The sequence below is a fragment of the Neovison vison genome, chromosome 4 (assembly GCF_020171115.1).
Source record: "Neovison vison isolate M4711 chromosome 4, ASM_NN_V1, whole genome shotgun sequence".
NCBI classification, from domain to species: Eukaryota; Metazoa; Chordata; class Mammalia; order Carnivora; family Mustelidae; genus Neogale; species Neogale vison.
In genome coordinates, this window is record NC_058094.1 from 145,675,783 (window position 1) to 145,693,689 (window position 17,907).

The 17,907-nt window shown below is 38.3% G+C and overlaps 1 protein-coding gene across 2 annotated transcripts in view; it reads right to left on the reverse strand.

Moving 5' to 3' along the window:
* Positions 1–4,938: 4,938 nt before the first annotated feature.
* Positions 4,939–17,907, reverse strand: part of FAM185A (family with sequence similarity 185 member A) — a 60,950-nt gene continuing 47,981 nt past the window's right edge. For both annotated transcript variants that reach the window (XM_044245874.1, XM_044245873.1), the window contains one exon: positions 4,939–5,934. In XM_044245874.1, the coding sequence (XP_044101809.1) occupies positions 5,822–5,934 (113 nt within the window). In that variant the 3' untranslated portion in view covers positions 4,939–5,821. The remainder of the gene's footprint in view (positions 5,935–17,907) is intronic.

Genomic DNA, 17,907 nt, shown 5'->3' on the forward strand with positions numbered 1-17,907 from the left:
CCTTCAGCCTCAAGCAGGAAGAAGAAAAAAAATCTAGAACTTGATAACTTCATCTGATGCAAGTATTTTTACCAGCTGGATCACAACAGTGTAAACAAGCAGCAAACCATCTCCTGATTTTTAGTCCAACTACAGATATTTCTAAATACATTATTAGTTCTTCTAATTGGTTTAATCATGATTTTTAAAAGCCAAATCAAGTATTGCTACTATGTAATTTTTCCACTTAAATTTACGTTAATCAAATAGTTGTGATGAGATTACCAAATCCAAGGTTACAGTTATATAAAACAATCCTGAGAGATGTAACGTTTTTAAATAAGGAATTTAGAAGCTTTTCTTTACAAAAGAAAGCAGAGTTGGTCCTATGAGTCAGCGAAAGAGTTTGAGCCAGGGCAATGATTTTAAGAATCTGTGACGATATAAAGTATAGACTTACACTTTTTAACAGAAACAAGGCTTTCTTGTTATTTCCAGATAAGTAACAATAAGAACTAAATGCCATTTGACCCTAGACTCACCTCTACATTTGACTTAACAGTCAGGGATAAATTAAATAAAACATGAACTACCTGTGAATTGACAGGAAGTCTGCAATGTTTCAGAAAGGTCTCTTTTTAATCACATTGGCACTACGGAGGAATTTTAAAAACTAGCTATGTCAAAAAGGTGCTCTCCCCTACTGTATGCTAAGAGGTATGGATTATTGTGCACCTCCTTGTTATTTTTTTTTTTAAGATTTTTTCTTTATTTATCTGATAGAGATCACAAGTAGGCAGAGAGGCAGGCAGAGAGAGAAGAGGAAGCAGGCTCCCTGCAGAGCAGAGAGCCCGATGCGGGGCTCGATCCCAGGACTCTGGGATCATGACCTGAGCCAAAGGCAGAGGCTTAACCCACTGAGCCACCCAGGCGCCCCACCTCCTTGTTATTTTTAATAAGCTTTCATCTATGGATTTTTACCACTCTGGGAAAAGATAATAACTACAGAATTCAAATGATTATAGGCTAGTATTATCATTATTGGATATTAAGTGATACTACTGTTGACAGGGTCCAGGAAAAAGCCCAGCTCTGTTCTGACTGCCACAAACAAGCTGTGTTGGTAATATTGGATAATTCTTTTAACCTTTCTATTTTCTCCATTACTTACCTTTTTTTTAAAAAAATTTAATTCCTGTGTAGTTAACATATAGTGTTATCTCAGTTTTAGGTATACAATATACTGATTCAATAATTCCATATTTTACTAAGTGCACATTATGGCAAGTGTACTCTTAATTCCCTTCACCTATTTCACCCATCCCCCCACCTACCTCCCCTCTGGTAACCATCAGTTTGTTCTTTATAGTTAAGAGTCTGTTTTTACATTTGTCTTTTTTCTTTGTTTCTTAAATTCCACATATGAATGAAATCATATGGTGTTTGTCTTTCTCTGACCTATTTCACTTAGCATAATAGTCTCTAGCTCCTGGGGCGCATAGGTGGCTCAGCAGGTTAAATGTCTGCCTTTGGCTCAGGTCATGATCCTGGGGTCCTGGGATGGCACCCTGTGTGGCACCCTGCTCAGCAGGAAGCCTGCTTTTCCCTCACCCTCTTCCCTTGCTTGCGCTCCCTCTCAAATGAGTAAAATCTTAACACCCCCCCACAAAAGGCACCCTTAAAAAAAAACTCTCTAGCTCCAAACATGTTGCAAATCGTTAGATTTCATTCTTTTTTATGGCTGAATAATACTCCATTGAATATATATATTCCACATCTTCTTCATCCATTCATCTGTTGATGGACATTTGGGTTGCTTCCATAATTTAGCTATTGTAAATAATGCTGCACTAAACATAAGGATGTATATATCCTTTAGAATTAGCGTTTTCATATTCTTTGAGTAAATACATGAGTGTGATTGCTGGATCATATGGTGTGATTGCTGGATCATATGGTAGCTCTACTTTTAATTTTTTTAAAGATTTTATTTATTTGTCAGAGAGAGAGAGCACAGGAAGAGGGAGAAGCAGGCTCCTCACTGAGCCAGGGGCCCAACAGTCTCAGCTGAGCAGAAGACAGACACTTAACTGACTTGAGCCATGCAGGCATCACTATTTTTGACTTTTTGAGGAACTTCTGCACTGTCTTCCACAGTGCCTGTACCAGTTCGCATTCCCACTGACAGTCCAAGAGAGTTCCTTTTTCTCTATAACCTCACCACTGCTTGTTATTTCTTGTTTTTTATTTTAGCCATTCCAACAGGTATAAGGTGATATCTCATTGTGGCTTTAATTTGCATTTCCCTGATAATGATGCTGAATGTCTTCTCATGTGTCTGTTGGTTCATCTATATGCCTTATTTGGAGAAGTGTCTGTTCATGTCTTCTGTCCATTTTTTTTTTTTAAAGATTTTATTTATTTATTTGAGAGAGAGAGACAGTGAGAGAGAGCATGAGCGAGGAGAAGGTCAGAGAGCGAAGCAGACTCCCCATGGAGTTGGGAGCCTGATGTGGGACTCGATCCCGGGACTCCAGGATCACGCCCTGAGCCGAAGGCAGTCGTCCAACCAACTGAGCCACCCAGGCGTCCCTCTTCTGTCCATTTTTTAATTGGATTATTTGGCTTTATGGTGTTGAGTTGTATTAGTTCTCTACATATTTTGGATATTAACCCTTTATCAGATGTCATTTCAAGTATCCTCTCCCATTTAGTAGGTTGCCTTTTAGTTTTGTTGTTTCCTTTGCTATGCAGAAGCTTTTTATTTTGATGTAGTCCAACATATTTGCTTTTTTCCCCCTTGCCTCAGGAGACATTCTAGAAAGATGTTTTTACAGCCAGTGTCAGAGAAATTACTGCTTGTGCTCTTCTAGGATTTTCATGGTTTCAGGTTTCACATTTAGGTCCTTAATCCATTCTGAATTTATTTTGTGTATGGTGCAGGAAAGTGGTCCGGTTTTCTCAACACCATTTATTGAAGGGACTATCTTTTCCTCATTGCATACTTTTGCCTCCTTTGTCAAAGATTGACCATATAATTGTGTATTTATTTCTGGTCTTTCTATCTGTTTATTTTTGTGCTAGTACCATACTGTTCTGATTACTGCAGCTTTGTAAAATAATTTGAAATCTGGAATTCTGATACATCCAGTTTTGTTTTTCTTTTTCAAGACTGCTTTGGCTATTCAGCGTCTACTTTGGTTCAATACAAATTTTAGGATTGTTTATTCTATGAAAAAAATATTTTTAGGATTGCTTGTTCTGTGAAAAATGCTGTTGGTCCTTATCTCTTAAGTGAAATTAGTCACTGTCTTCTTGTATCCCACAAATTTGAAGTAAGGATAAACTCAAGGTAAAGAATATGAGTAATTTTGAAAAGTTTAAAATGGGCTACACAAGGTATTGTTATAAGGTTTTCTGTATTAGACAAATGCTTTTAATAATTCTCCCCCTTTAAGGTTGATTTTGAAAGAGTTTTTAAATAAGGTAGTATTACTTAGCTGTAGAATGGTTCCTAGAACCATAGAAGTGGACAGCAGAGGAATCAGCTGAGTAGGAAATTTTCAGACCTGAGCCAAGGAACTTAAGATGGCTTAACAGGGTAATTTTTAACTAAATCTAGAGATTTCTGGCAGCTGCAGAAAAACTGGCTTCTGATCCTAAGTGTTTCAAGCACACAACTGGAGAGATCTATAAAAGAGACAACTGCTTTCTAAAGGAATAAAACCTACTTGGGGAAGACCAAGGGTAAGGAGAAAGATACCCTATTATGTTCCCTAGAAACCAAGCAGGGTGTTTAGTATTTAACTGTCAAAGCTTGCTCCAAAACTCTTTTGAGAAAGATCCTCTTTTAAACAAAAACAGGAGCATATTTGTTCTTTATGAAAAGACAAATTTTATAACCATAAAAATGAAAGAAAAGGGGTAGATGTTAGAAAAGGTGAGCTAAAAGGTTACCAAGAAGCAGAATGAACATGTGGAGAAATCTTCAAGTTCTCAGGGCAAAGCACTCAAAACATCCAAAATATTACTTAGGTCTTCAGCTCTTAAGCATTTGCTATCCATGGGTGAGTATTCGAGAAACTAAAATATGGCAGCTTATCCTTTCTGTTTGGACTTGACTATGTGATTCAAATATGTACAATTCTTTTAATAGTTTTAAATACAATTTACAGCTGTTCTGCTCATGACTTTTCTGGCTGTTGTTGACTTATTTCATAAACTTTATTTTTAGTCATGAAAATAAATATTTATATAATTGCATGAGGGTGAAAAAGATTATAAAAACTGCCTCATTGCCTTACAGTTTCCTCTACTTAATAATTTAGCACACATACACTATAACCACATCAAACATACTAACATGAATATTGTCCCAACTTCTATAAATTCTGATTTCATGAAGATTGAACTAAAGGAGACTTTGAGATATTCCACAAAGTTCACTTTTTGTTTTGTAACTATAAAGTTAAAAATAGAGCTCTAAATAAAATATTAACAAAGAGATTATTATAAATCATCATGTTTGAGAAGGTTTATTAGAAAGCACTGTTTAAGAACTGATTTATCCTTATCATTAAAGACATAATCCAAAAGATAGGACTATTCAGTCTTATATAAGTTAAATGTCCCAGAAGTAGACAAGTAAGGTTTGAAAGAGAATTCAGGAAATAACTTTATACAGTACACTTGTTAAAGTGAAAATCAATCTTCATTGTGAAAAATCACTGAATGTTTCTCCTCTTCCCAATGCATTATATCTTAAATTACACCAAAAAAAAAAAAAAAAGAAAAGAAAGAAATCAGTAGCAAATGCATCACATTTTAGATTTTTTTTTTAAAGATTTTATTTAGTTATTTGACAGACAGAGATCACAAGTAGGCAGAGAGGCAGGCAGAGAGAGGAGGAAGCAGGCTCCCCGCTGAGCAGAGAGCCCGATGTGGGGCTTGATCCCAGGATCCTGGGATCATGACCTGAGCTGAAGGCAGAGGCTTTAACCCACTGAGCCACCCAGGTGCCCCCATTTTAGATGTTTTTATTCACAGCTTAAATTTATGCTGTCATAAGAGGCCCTAAGTAGCAAACATGTTACGAGAGCTGTGGTGCAAGACATTTTAAGACAACTTCTCCCCATTACCTATGCCTTTGTATAATCTCTTTCTCCTGAGTGTAAACAGAAATTATAAATATGAGGAGATAGCACTCCCATGATTATGTTACATTATACAGCAAAACAAAGATTATTCTGGGCAGGCTTGATCAAATCAAGTTAAGACCTTTAAAAACAGTTTCTCCAGCTGGCTGCAGAAGAGGTCAGACATACAAAGTACCAGAAACATCCGAATGCATCACTGCTGGCTTAAAGATGGAGAGGGCCACATGAGATGGGATGCAAATGGCCTGTACAAGCTTAGAGAGATCACTAACGGACAGCTAGAAAACAGAGACCTCAGTAGTAGTCAGAGGGAACTGGATCTTGCCAATATAAACAGACTTGAAAGTAGACTTCCCCACCCAGAGCATCTAGATGAGAACACAGCCTGGGTAATGCCGAGTCCAGCCCTGTCCACCCTGAGCATGCAGGTCTCTTGACCTACACAACTGTGAGCTAAAAGTAAGTGTGACTTTAAGACGGTAAGTTTGTGGTAATTTCATTACAGAGCAATAGGAAACAAATATAATAGCTAAATACAAATTTTGAAAAGGCTCCCACAAGACAATTCACCAGTATTCATTCCGGTTTGTTGTTTTCAGCATTTATATGAACTGTGGTGTTTGCATTTTTGTAGTCACAGATCTGCTAATCATTGCTCAAAATTATAAATACAATTCAAATCATTCTCAGTCCTGCAGTTTTAGGGACTGAAACCAGCTTTGACTTCTAAGATTTACAGTGCCTTCTGGGGCATCAGCCTTAATCCATTTTTCATGTTTGCTTGCTTGATTCATGAGCCCTGAAACACAGAATTACATAGTTACATCTTCATTGACAAGAGCAGTATTTGACTACATAGATCCTAACCACACATTTCTGAAACTGAAAAATACTTTGTAACCACAAAAGTCTTAAAAAAGAATATGAGTTGGGAGAGTTGCAAAGGGGTTACCTGGGCTTGTTCCTTCTTTTCATTCTCTCAGAACAACTGAAAGGGAAGCGACTCTTTGTTTTTGGATTTTTGTGGGTCTTTTTGAAATGCTGGCTTTAAAGAGGTTTAAGTACAACTGACAAACTCTAAGTGCTTAACATATGCAATACAATAAGGTCTGACATATGTAAAACTCTGTGAAACCATCGCTTCAATCAAAATAATGACCATCACTCCTACAAGTTGCCTCATACTCCTTTGTCATCTCTTCCTCCTGTCCCTTCCCTACCTGTCACCTCCAGTCCCCCCCAACATCCTAAACACTGATCTACTTTGTGTCACTACAGATTAGTTGCATTTTCTAAAATTTTAATGAATGGAATAAAACCATATATATGTGTGTATGTATATATATGTATATGTATGTGTGTATATATCTGTATGTGTACATACACACACACACACACACACACAACCATATACATCTATACATGTATGTATATATATATAAAGTCTAGGTGCTTTCACTCAGCATAATCATTTTGAGGTTCATTCACACTCTGGCAGGTATCAGATAGTTTCCTGACACACATGCTGATCAGTACTTTGCTGAATGCTCTCAGGCACCATGTGCAGCTCCCTCCTCTCTTGAATTCTCTCTTGGGAAATCTAGCAGTCCTGGTCTCCCCAGATACTTAGTCTCTTCCTTGTCAGGAGTCTGTTGGGCTCTGTCTGTATTACCCCTTCCTGCCCTGCACCATGGAAACTCCCTCCGGGTAATATGTTGTAGCAGGCATAGAGCTCACCTGGTTCATTTCCCATCTCTCTTCTAGTTCCATGTTTTTTTCTTTCGATCAAGGTAATTAAGGTGTTATATGTCCTCTTAAGCTCCATTGCCATTCTGGATTTAAGAGACCAGTCAAATCTGAACTGAAAAGACTTGTGAATACACTGTCTCAATTCTTCATACACATTTTCTTTGCTGACTCCAAGCACAAAAATCAGGAAACAATTCTTTTCTTTAGTATAGCTTTTTCCTTTGTTAGTACCATGTGATGTTCCTAGCTGATGAAAAGGTGCTTTGTACCATCCAGTCTTCCTGTCAAGTGCTTCTTTGAGACAAATTCTTCTTTGAGTTCTTGCCTCTCCTTTCATCTGAGACATAATCTCGTCTATCTATGTTTTAGAGTTAACTGCATCTTTCAAGTATCCAATGACTTCCTCTGGAGTTTTTCTTTCCACTTTTCTTGCTATATTTCAATGTATTGGAATTATTTATGTATTCTCTACTTTAGAATTATTACTCTGTATTATCTACTTCTCAGTAAACTAGTTAAATCTCATTCCTTTTTGGTAAATCCATGTATTAGAAATGTAAAACAAACAAACAAAAAAACCCGAAAAAACAACAACAACAAAAAAAACAAACCACACACACACACACACACACACACCCCAAAACCCCCCAAAATAAAAAAACCATCCCAAGCCCAAATGGTGTCACTTAGGCCAAGCTCCCAAACAGGTGTGTAATACAAAATCTAATTGCAGTTTCAAACTCCCCCAGAAATGTAGTCTTAGCTGGTCGATCAGGAATTTTTCAGTCAGTGCCAATGAGTTTGCCACAAGGGTCCTCTCCATCCCTCCATCCCAGAGGAAGACGAGGTCATTTGAATTATAAGACCACTTTGCTTTTTCAACCTAGAAAGGGCCTAGCATGGAACAATCTTTTTCTTTCGCTAATAACTTTCTTACCCCCATTCTCCTCTGGAAAAACCTTCCATTTTGTACAACTCCTTGGTGTGCCTCTCTACTCACTAGGTGAGGTGCTGCCCAATTCATAAATTGCTTAATAAAGCCACTTAGATTTTCAAATTTACCTAGCTGAATTTTGTTATTTCATGGGAGCTTCTTTTTTTCTTCCAACTCTTCATTATTAAGGGGTTCAGCTTTGTCAATTTAAATGTCCTTTTTGTGCCTGTGCTGCATTTGGTAGGTCACAATTTCGAGGTACCTGCACCCAAGAGTCTTTCTATAACACAGAATTTTTTCCCTAGTAATTCAAATAAATGTAGAGGAAAGAACTGGAAATCCTAAGTGTTGGTTGCTCTAACTTTATTATTACTATTATTATTTTTTAAAAATGTTTATTTATTTGAGAGAGAGAGAGCGCGTACAAGTAGGCAGATCAGCAGGCAAAGGGAGAAGGAGAAGCAGGCTCTCTGCTGAGCAGGGAGTCTGATGGGAGGCTTGATACCAACCCTGAAATCATGACCTGGGCTGAAGGCAGCCGCTTAACTGACTGAGCCACCCAGGCACCCCACCTTTATTATTTTTTCACACCATCTGGCATCAATAGCAAAGTATAAATAACAGTAAGGCTTTCCCAACTATCTAAGATTTTTTTTCTTTAATATTCATTGCGTCCGCAGTCATGCTTTTCTTGCTTATGGAAAGAGAAACCAATCTACTCATTTCCTTTTGGAGCGTTAGAGGCTACTATAAGGGTGGAAGACCTTCCCCTGCCCTAGGGTTCTTCTAGCTGGAATTAGAACCAAACTCATATGAGACAGATTTACAGGAAAATATCAAATTTAATAGGTGTACACGAGGAATCCACAGACATGAAATCCCAAAGACAATGAGGCAATATGAAGTTTATATAAGCTAAGGAGAGGGATCGGCCTGATACAAAGGGGAGAAGACCATTAGCAGGAAAGTGAAAAGAGATGTTTTGAGAAACAAAAGTTGCCCCATTATGCAGATAAGTTTCTTAGGTAAAGGGGAGTCTCTGTTAATAGCTCTCTTGCTGGCTCAGACTCTCCTTTCCAATGTAAATTTATGCAGCTGAGGAGGAGGCAGACAGCTTTACCTGCATTTTGCTAGGTTTTGATTACTTTTGACTTGAAATAATCTTGATCCCAAAGTAGTCCATCTTAGGACAGCCTGCCCTTGGCCCTTATATTGCACATAATGCTACTGCTACTAACAAAATGAACACACAGCAATTTTAGCCTAAAAACAATACTCAAAAAGAAAGACAGTTTAAACAATTCCATTTAGGTTGCTTGAAAATAGCTTTCCCTATTTTGCCTATAAGTAATTTACCCAAAGATCTTCATACTTTGGTTGGCCTGAATCTGTGGAGACTCTACTTCTAATTCGTAAAGTTTATAAATTCCCTCCTACAAAAATCTTGCAACACATATTGGAACTTGCAGTTGCAGAAAACAACAAAACAAATTAAGTAAATTTAATTCCCTTTGCCAAGGATAATGTTTTATTTGGCAAAAATGGGAAATGACTACCTTATCTCTATATAGTTTGGCTTCCATTAAGTGGGAGGAAAAGTTTGTTTTCAGGACATGGTTTTGGGTGTCTTTAAAATTAATTAATTAATTAATTTAAGAGACCCATGCACGAGCAGTATGGGTAGAGGAAGAGGGAGAGAGAGAATCTGAAGCAGACCCTGTGCTGAGCACAGAGCCTGATGTGGGGCTCAATCTTAGGACCCTGAGATCATAACCTGAACTGAAACCAAGAGCTGGACACTTAATTGACGGTGCCACCCAGGTACCCCTCAGAACACATTTCTAAACTCCAGTGTTTGCTCTCTAAGTCTACCCTGTCCAAATCCAACCATATAAATATATGAATTTCCAAGTTCTTTTATTTATTTTCCCCCAAATACCTAGTTGAGAAGCATTAATCATTATTTAACCCCAAATATACCTGATCTAATCAGCACTAGCTGTGCACAAAGATTAAGTAATACTTTGCAAAATTAAATTCTCTGGTTTAAAAATAGGCTTAAAAAGCTTCTTGGCAAAGGTGAGCTTCTCCTTTCTCCTCCCTTGTTCTGAAACTCCACCTCCCTCTCCCAACCCTTATAACAGACTTTATTTAAACATTTGGTTCAGAAGATAATTTCCGTGCTGCCTTATTAGCAGCATATTTAACTTCAATGTTCACGGTTGGAGGATTCCCTCTTTTACACTTTTATACACTACTGACCACCCACTATTGGGAAGCACCATGCTAACGTAGTTTATATCTTTACACTCAAAAGATGTATAAAGACATGCTAATATCCTCAAAAAGTTTACCAAATGGCTAGGAAAGTAAAGCAGACACCTATGAAACATGAAATTTTATTATTTTAATGCATACTTTTCACAAATAAAACCTCTAGCCACACACAATTCTATAACCAAATGTTTTAATGTTGTCAACATTCAATAACTGTTTACAGTCTCCCCTTGACAAAAATGTAACTCCAGGCATCTTAACAAGTCATTACCGATAAGAAAATATTTTTGAGCTAGTTTTAATGGTTCCCATCATTTATATTTTCTCTCAATTACCTGGACTAATAACAAAGTCAACAGTACTCTAGGTTTTGAGCAAGTAGCCAATCCGTTTTGCCCAAGAAATTCTCAGAAAGACTGTTCCTCAAATCTTTTGTTTAATCCTATCCACTGTATTTTTCAGTTCAGACATTGCAGTTTCCATTTCTAGAAATCCAATTTTGATCTTTTTTACATCTTTCATGTCTTCATCTTTAGTTAACTTTATGCTATATTTGAACAGGTAGAATACAGTTATAATAACTCTCTTATTTTCCTTCTCTGCTAATTCAGACATCTGTATCTGTTCTAGATGGATTTCAACTGATATTCCCTTTATTATGGGTTATATTTTCTTGCCTTTTTGCATGTTTGATCATCTTTGAATGCCAGATATTGTAAATCTTGAGCTTGGTTCAGGGATGCAGTTACGTTACTTGGAAACAGTTTAAGCCTTTTATCTCTTGCTTTAGTGATTTGTTAGGCAGTTCTAGAAGAATGTTCAGTCTAGGGACAACTGTTTCTAACAACTAAGTGTTCTACCCAATGCCCTGTAAGTTGTGTTTTTTTCCAGTCTCGCAGTGTTCTTGCACTGGTGCAAACACCAAGGTTCTTTTTCCTCTGGTACTTTGTCCTATGAACTCTCACCGTCTTGGTCTGGACTCTCATCATGGTCTCCTCAACTCTGGGAGTCTGCTGGGTTCCACAGTGGTTCCCTCTCCCTGTGTACCACAACTTGGAGACTCTCGAGGGACTAGGCAGGGGCTCATTTTGTTTATTTCCCATCCCTCAGTGATCACTTTCTCTCCTTACCTGATATATAATGTCTTAGAAACTGTTTCCTCGTGCTATTTTTCTGTTTACAAAATTTTGTTGTTGTTGTTGTTTTAGATAAAAGGGTAAATCAGTCCACTGATTTGTATTTTTTACCAGTTTTATTCCATTTCTTGACTGGAAACTTCTATTGTTTCTTTCTCCCTCTCCCCATTGTCTTCCTCTCTCTCATTCCCTCTATTACACTAACTTCTTTTTTTGAAATAATAAAGACTCATAACAAGTTGCAAAAATAGTTCACAGAGGTCCTGGGCACCCATTAACCCAGTTCTCCCAATGGTCTCATAAACATAATGTATTACCAAAACCAAGTAATTGGTTGGCAAAGTACAATTAATCAGACTACAGACCTTACTCAGATTTCATCATTTTTTGCATACACTTTTTGTGTTTACTGTTATGACATTTTACCACATGTATAGATTTATGACATCATTATAATCAAGATATAGAACTGTTCTATCACCACAAAGCAAGTTTCCTTTGTGACGTCTCTTTATAGTCTTATCCTCTGTCTCCTTCCCTAACCTTCAGAAGCTACTTGTCTAGTCTCAATTTCTATAATACTGTCACTCTAAAAATGTCATATAAATGGAATCATACAGTGTATGACATTTTGAGACTGGCTTTTTTCACTCAGCATGCTGCCCTTTAGTTCCATCTAAGTTATATAAGATATTTATCAATAGATCATTCTTTTTTTTTTATGATTTTATTTATTTATTTATTTGACAGAGAGCGAGAAAGTGAACACAAGCAGGGGGAGCAGCAGGCAGAGGGAAAGGGAAAAGTAGGCTCCTCACAGAGCAGAAGGTGGGTGTGGGGCCAAATCCCAGGACCCTGGGATCATGACCTGACCTGAAGGCAGATGCTTAACTGACTGAGCCACCCAGGTACACTTGTATCATTCCTTTTTATTGTTGAATAGTATTCCATTATATAGACATACTACAGTCTGTGTAACCATTTACTAACAGAAGGGTATTCTCAACATTTTTTGCTTTGGGTATTACAAATAAAGCTATAAATATTTGTGTACAGGGGGAGGAGTCAAGATGGCGGAGAAGTAGCAGGCTGAGACTACTTCAGCTAGCAGGAGATCAGCTAGAGAGCTTATCTAAAGATTGCAAACACCTGCAAATCCAACAGCAGATCGAAGAGAAGAAGAACAGCAATTCTAGAAACAGAAAAACAACCACTTTCTGAAAGGTAGGACTGGCGGAGAAGTGAATCCAAAGTGACAGGAAGATAGACCCCGGGGGGAGGGGCCGGCTCCCGGCAAGCGGCGGAGCAACGGAGCACAAAATCAGGACTTTTAAAAGTCTGTTCTGCTGAGGGACATCACTCCAGAGGCTAAACCGGGGCGAAGCCCACGCGGGGTCAACGTGGCCTTAGGTCCCGCAGGGTCACAGAAGGATCGGGGGTGTCTGAGTGTCGCAGAGTTTGCGGGTATTGGAACGGGAAAGCCGGCTGCGGACACAGAGCCGACAGTAAGCTCGCAGCCTGGTGTTGCCTTGAACCGGTCGCAGGCTTGGTGAGCTCGGAGCGCGGCCGGAGGTCAGGCAGTCAGGAGTTACTGGGCGCTGTTTTCTGAGGGCGCACTTAGGAGTTGGGCCCCGGGCTCTCGGCTCCTCCAGGCCAGAGACCAGGAGGCTGCCATTTGTATTCCCGTCCTCCGGAACTCTACGGAAAGCACTCAGGGAACAAAAGCTCCTGAAAGCAAAGCCGAGCGGATTACTCAGCCCGGCCCCTGGTAAGGGCGGTGGAATTCCACCTGGGGCAAAGACACTTTAGAACCACTACACCAGGCCCCTCCCCCAGAAGATCAACAAAAAATCAAGCCAAGACCAAGTTCACCTACCAAGGAGTGCGATTTCAATACCAAGGAGAGCAGCAGAATTCCAGAGGAGGACAAAGCAAAGCACGGAACTCATGGCTTTCTCCCTGTGACTTCTTAGTCTTGCAGTTAAAGTAATTTTTTTCTTTTTCATTTTTTTTTCTTCTTTTGCTAAAATTTTTTTTTAACTTTTAACCTTTTCCTTTTTAACGTTTTTTAACTAGTTTATCTAATATAAATATTTTTCTTTTTTATACTTTTCTTTATTCGCTCTCTTTTTTTAATTCTTTTTTTTTTTTCTTCCTTTTTGAACCTCTTTTTATCCCCTTTCTCCCCCCTCACGATTTGGGATCTCTTCTGATTTGGTTAAAGCATAATTTCCAGGGGTTGTTGCCACCCTTTTAGTATTTTACTTGCTCCTTCATATACTCTCATCTGGACAAAATGACAAGGTGGAAAATTCACCACAAAAAAAAAGAACAAGAGGCAGTACCAAAGGCTAGGGACCTAATCAATACAGACATTGGTAATATGTCAGATCTAGAGTTCAAAATGACAATTCTCAAGGTTCTAGCCGGGCTCGAAAAAGGCATGGAAGATATTAGAGAAACCCTCTCGGGAGATATCCCTATCTGGAGAAATAAAAGAACTAAAATCTAACCAAGTTGAAATCAAAAAAGCTATTAATGAGGTGCAATCAAAAATGGAGGCTCTCACTGCTAGGATAAATGAGGCAGAAGAAAGAATTAGCGATATAGAAGACCAAATGACAGAGAATAAAGAAGCTGAGTAAAAGAGGGACAAACAGCTACTGGACCACGAGGGAAGAATTCGAGAGATAAGTGACACCATAAGACGAAACAACATTAGAATAATTGGGATTCCAGAAGAAGAAGAAAGAGAGAGGGGAGCAGAAGGTATACCGGAGAGAATTATTGGGGAGAATTTCCCTAATATGGCAAAGGGAACGAGCATCAAAATTCAGGAGGTTCAGAGAACGCCCCTCAAAATCAATAAGAATAGGCCCACACCCTGTCATCTAATAGTAAAATTTACAAGCCTTAGTGACAAAGAGAAAATCCTGAAAGCAGCCCGGGAAAAGAAGTCTGTAACATACAATGGTAAAATATTAGATTGGCAGCTGACTTATCCACAGAGACCTGGCAGGCCAGAAAGAGCTGGCATGATATTTTCAGAGCACTAAATGAGAAAAACATGCAGCCAAGAATACTATTCCAGCTAGGCTATCATTGAAAATAGAAGGAGAGATTAAAAGCTTCTAGGACAAACAAAAACTGAAAGAATTTGCAAACACCAAACCAGCTCTACGGGAAATATTGAAAGGGGTCCTCTAAGCAAAGAGAGAACCTATGAGTGGTAGATCAGAAAGGAACAGAGACAATATACAGTAACAGTCACCTTACAGGCAATACAATGGCACTAAATTCATATCTCTCAATAGTTACCCTGAATGTTAATGGGCTAAATGTCCCAATCAAAAGACACAGGGTATCAGAATGGATAAAAAAACAAAACCCATCTATATGTTGCCTCCAAGAAACTCATTTTAAGCCTGAAGACACCTCCAGATTTAAAGTGAGGGGGTGGAAAAGAATTTACCATGCTACTGGACATCAGAAGAAAGCAGGAGTGGCAATCCTTATATCAGATCAATTAGATTTTAAGCCAAAGACTATAATAAGAGATGAGGAAGGACACTATATCATACTCAAAGGGTCTGTCCAACAAGAAGATCTAACAATTTTAAATGTCTATGCCCCCAACGTGGGAGCAGCCAACTATATAAACCAATTAATAACAAAATCAAAGAAACACATCAACAATAATACAATAATAGTAGGGGACTTTAACACTCCCCTCACTGAAATGGACAGATCCTCTAAGCAAAAGATCAACAAGGAAATAAAGGCCTTAAACGACACACTGGACCAGATGGACATCACAGATATATTCAGAACATTTCATCCCAAAGCAACAGAATATACATTCTTCTCTAGTGCACATGGAACATTCTCCAGAATAGATCACATCCTCGGTCCTAAATCAGGACTCAACCGGTATCAAAAGATTGGGATCATTGCCTGCATATTTTCAGACCACAATGCTCTGAAGCTAGAACTCAACTACAAGAGGAAGTTTGGAAAGAACACAAATACATGGAGACTAAACAGCATCCTTCTAAAGAATGAATGGGTCAACCAGGAAATTAAAGAAGAATTGAAAAAAATCATGGAAACAAATGATAATGAAAACACAACGGTTCAAAATCTGTGGACACAACAAAAGCAGTCCTGAGAGGAAAATATATAGCCGTACAAGCCTTTCTCAAGAAACAAGAAAGGTCTAAGGTTCATAACCTAACCCTACACCTAAAGAAGCTGGAGAAAGAACAAGAAAGAAACCCTAAGCCCAGCAGGAGAAGAGAAATCATAAAGATCAGAGCAGAAATCAATGAAATAGAAACCAAAAAAACAATAGAACAAATCAACCAAACTAGGAGCTGGTTCTTTGAAAGAATTAGTAAAATTGATAAACCCCTGGCCAGACTTATCAAAAAGAAAAGAGAAAGGACCCAAATAAATAAAATCATGAATGAAAGCGGAAAGATCACACCTAACACCAAAGAAATACAAACCATTATAAGAACATACTATGAGCAACTCTACGCCAACGAATTTGACAATCTGGAAGAAATGGATGCATTCCTAGAAACATATAAACTACCACAACTGAACCTGGAAGAAATAGAAAGCATGAACAGACCCATAACCAGTAAGGAGATTGAAACAGTCATTAAAAATCTCCAAACAAACAAAAGCCCAGGGCCAGACGGCTTCCCGGGGGAATTCTACCAAACATTTAAAGAAGAACTAATTCCTATTCTCCTGAAACTGTTCCAAAAAATAGAAATGGAAGGAAAACTCCCAAACTCATTTTATGAGGCCAGCATCACCTTGATCCCAAAACCAGACAAGGATCCCATCAAAAAAGAGAACTATAGACCAATATCCTTGATGAACACAGATGCGAAAATTCTCACCAAAATACTAGCCAATAGGATTCAACAGTACATTAAAAGGATTATTCACCACGACCAAGTGGGATTTATTCCAGGGCTGCAAGGTTGGTTCAACATCCGCAAATCAGTCAACGTGATACAACACATCAATAAAAGAAAGAACAAGAACCATATGATACTCTCAATAGATGCTGAAAAAGCATTTGACAAAGTACAGCATCCCTTCCTGATCAAAACTCTTCAAAGTGTAGGGATAGAGGGCGCATACCTCAATATCATCAAAGTCATCTATGAAAAACCCACCGGAAATATCATTCTCAATGGAGAAAAACTGAAAGCTTTTCCGCTAAGGTCAGGAACACGGCAGGGATGTCCATTATCACCACTGCTATTCAACATAGTACTAGAAGTCCTATCCTCAGCAATCAGACAACAAAAGGAAATTAAAGGCAACCAAATCGGCCAAGAAGAAGTCAAACTATCACTCTCTGCAGATGATATGATACTATATGTGGAAAACCCAAAAGACTCCACTCCAAAACTGCTAGAACTTGTACAGGAATTCAGTAAAGTGTCAGGATATAAAATCAATGCACAGAAATCAGTTGCATTTCTCTACACCAACAACAAGACAGAAGAAAGAGAAATTAAGGAGTCAATCCCATTTACAATTGCACCCAAAACCATAAGATACCTAGGAATAAACCTAACCAAAGAGGCTAAGAATCTATACTCAGAAAACTATAAAGTACTCATGAAAGAAATTGAGGAAGACACAAAGAAATGGAAAAATGTTCCATGCTCCTGGATTGGAAGAATAAATATTGTGAAAATGTCTATGCTACCTAAAGCAATCTACACATTTAATGCAATTCCTATTAAAGTACCATCCATCTTTTTCAAAGAAATGGTACAAATAATCCTAAAATTTATATGGAATCAGAAAAGACCTCGAATCGCCAAAGGGTTATTGAAAAAGAAAGCCAAAGTTGGTGGCATCACAATTCCGGACTTCAAGCTCTATTACAAAGCTGTCATCATCAAGACAGCATGGTATTGGCACAAAAACAGACACATAGATCAATGGAACAGAATAGAGAGCCCAGAAATAGACCCTCAACTCTATGGTCAACTAATCTTCGACAAAGCAGGAAAGAATGTCCAATGGAAAAAAGACAACCTCTTCAATAAATGGTGCTGGGAAAATTGGACAGCCACATGCAGAAAAATGAAATTGGACCATTTCCTTATACCACACACAAAAATAGACTCAAAATGGATGAAGGACCTCAATGTGAGAAAGGAATCCATCAAAATCCTTGAGGAGAACACAGGCAGCAACCTCTTCGACCTCAGCCGCAGCAACATCTTCCTAGGAACATCGCCAAAGGCAAGGGAAACAAGGGCAAAAATGAACTATTGGGATTTCATCAAGATCAAAAGCTTTTGCACAGCAAAGGAAACAGTTAACAAAATCAAAAGACAACTGACAGAATGGGAGAAGATATTTGCAAACGACATATCAGATAAAGGACTAGTGTCCAAAATCTATAAAGAACTTAGCAAACTCAACACCCAAAGGACAAACAATCCAATCAAGAAATGGGCAGAGGACATGAACAGACATTTCTGCAAAGAAGACATCCAGATGGCCAACAGACACATGAAAAAGTGCTCCATATCACTCGGCATCAGGGAAATACAAATCAAAACCACAATGAGATATCACCTCACACCAGTCAGAATGGCTAAAATGAACAAGTCAGGAAATGACAGATGCTGGC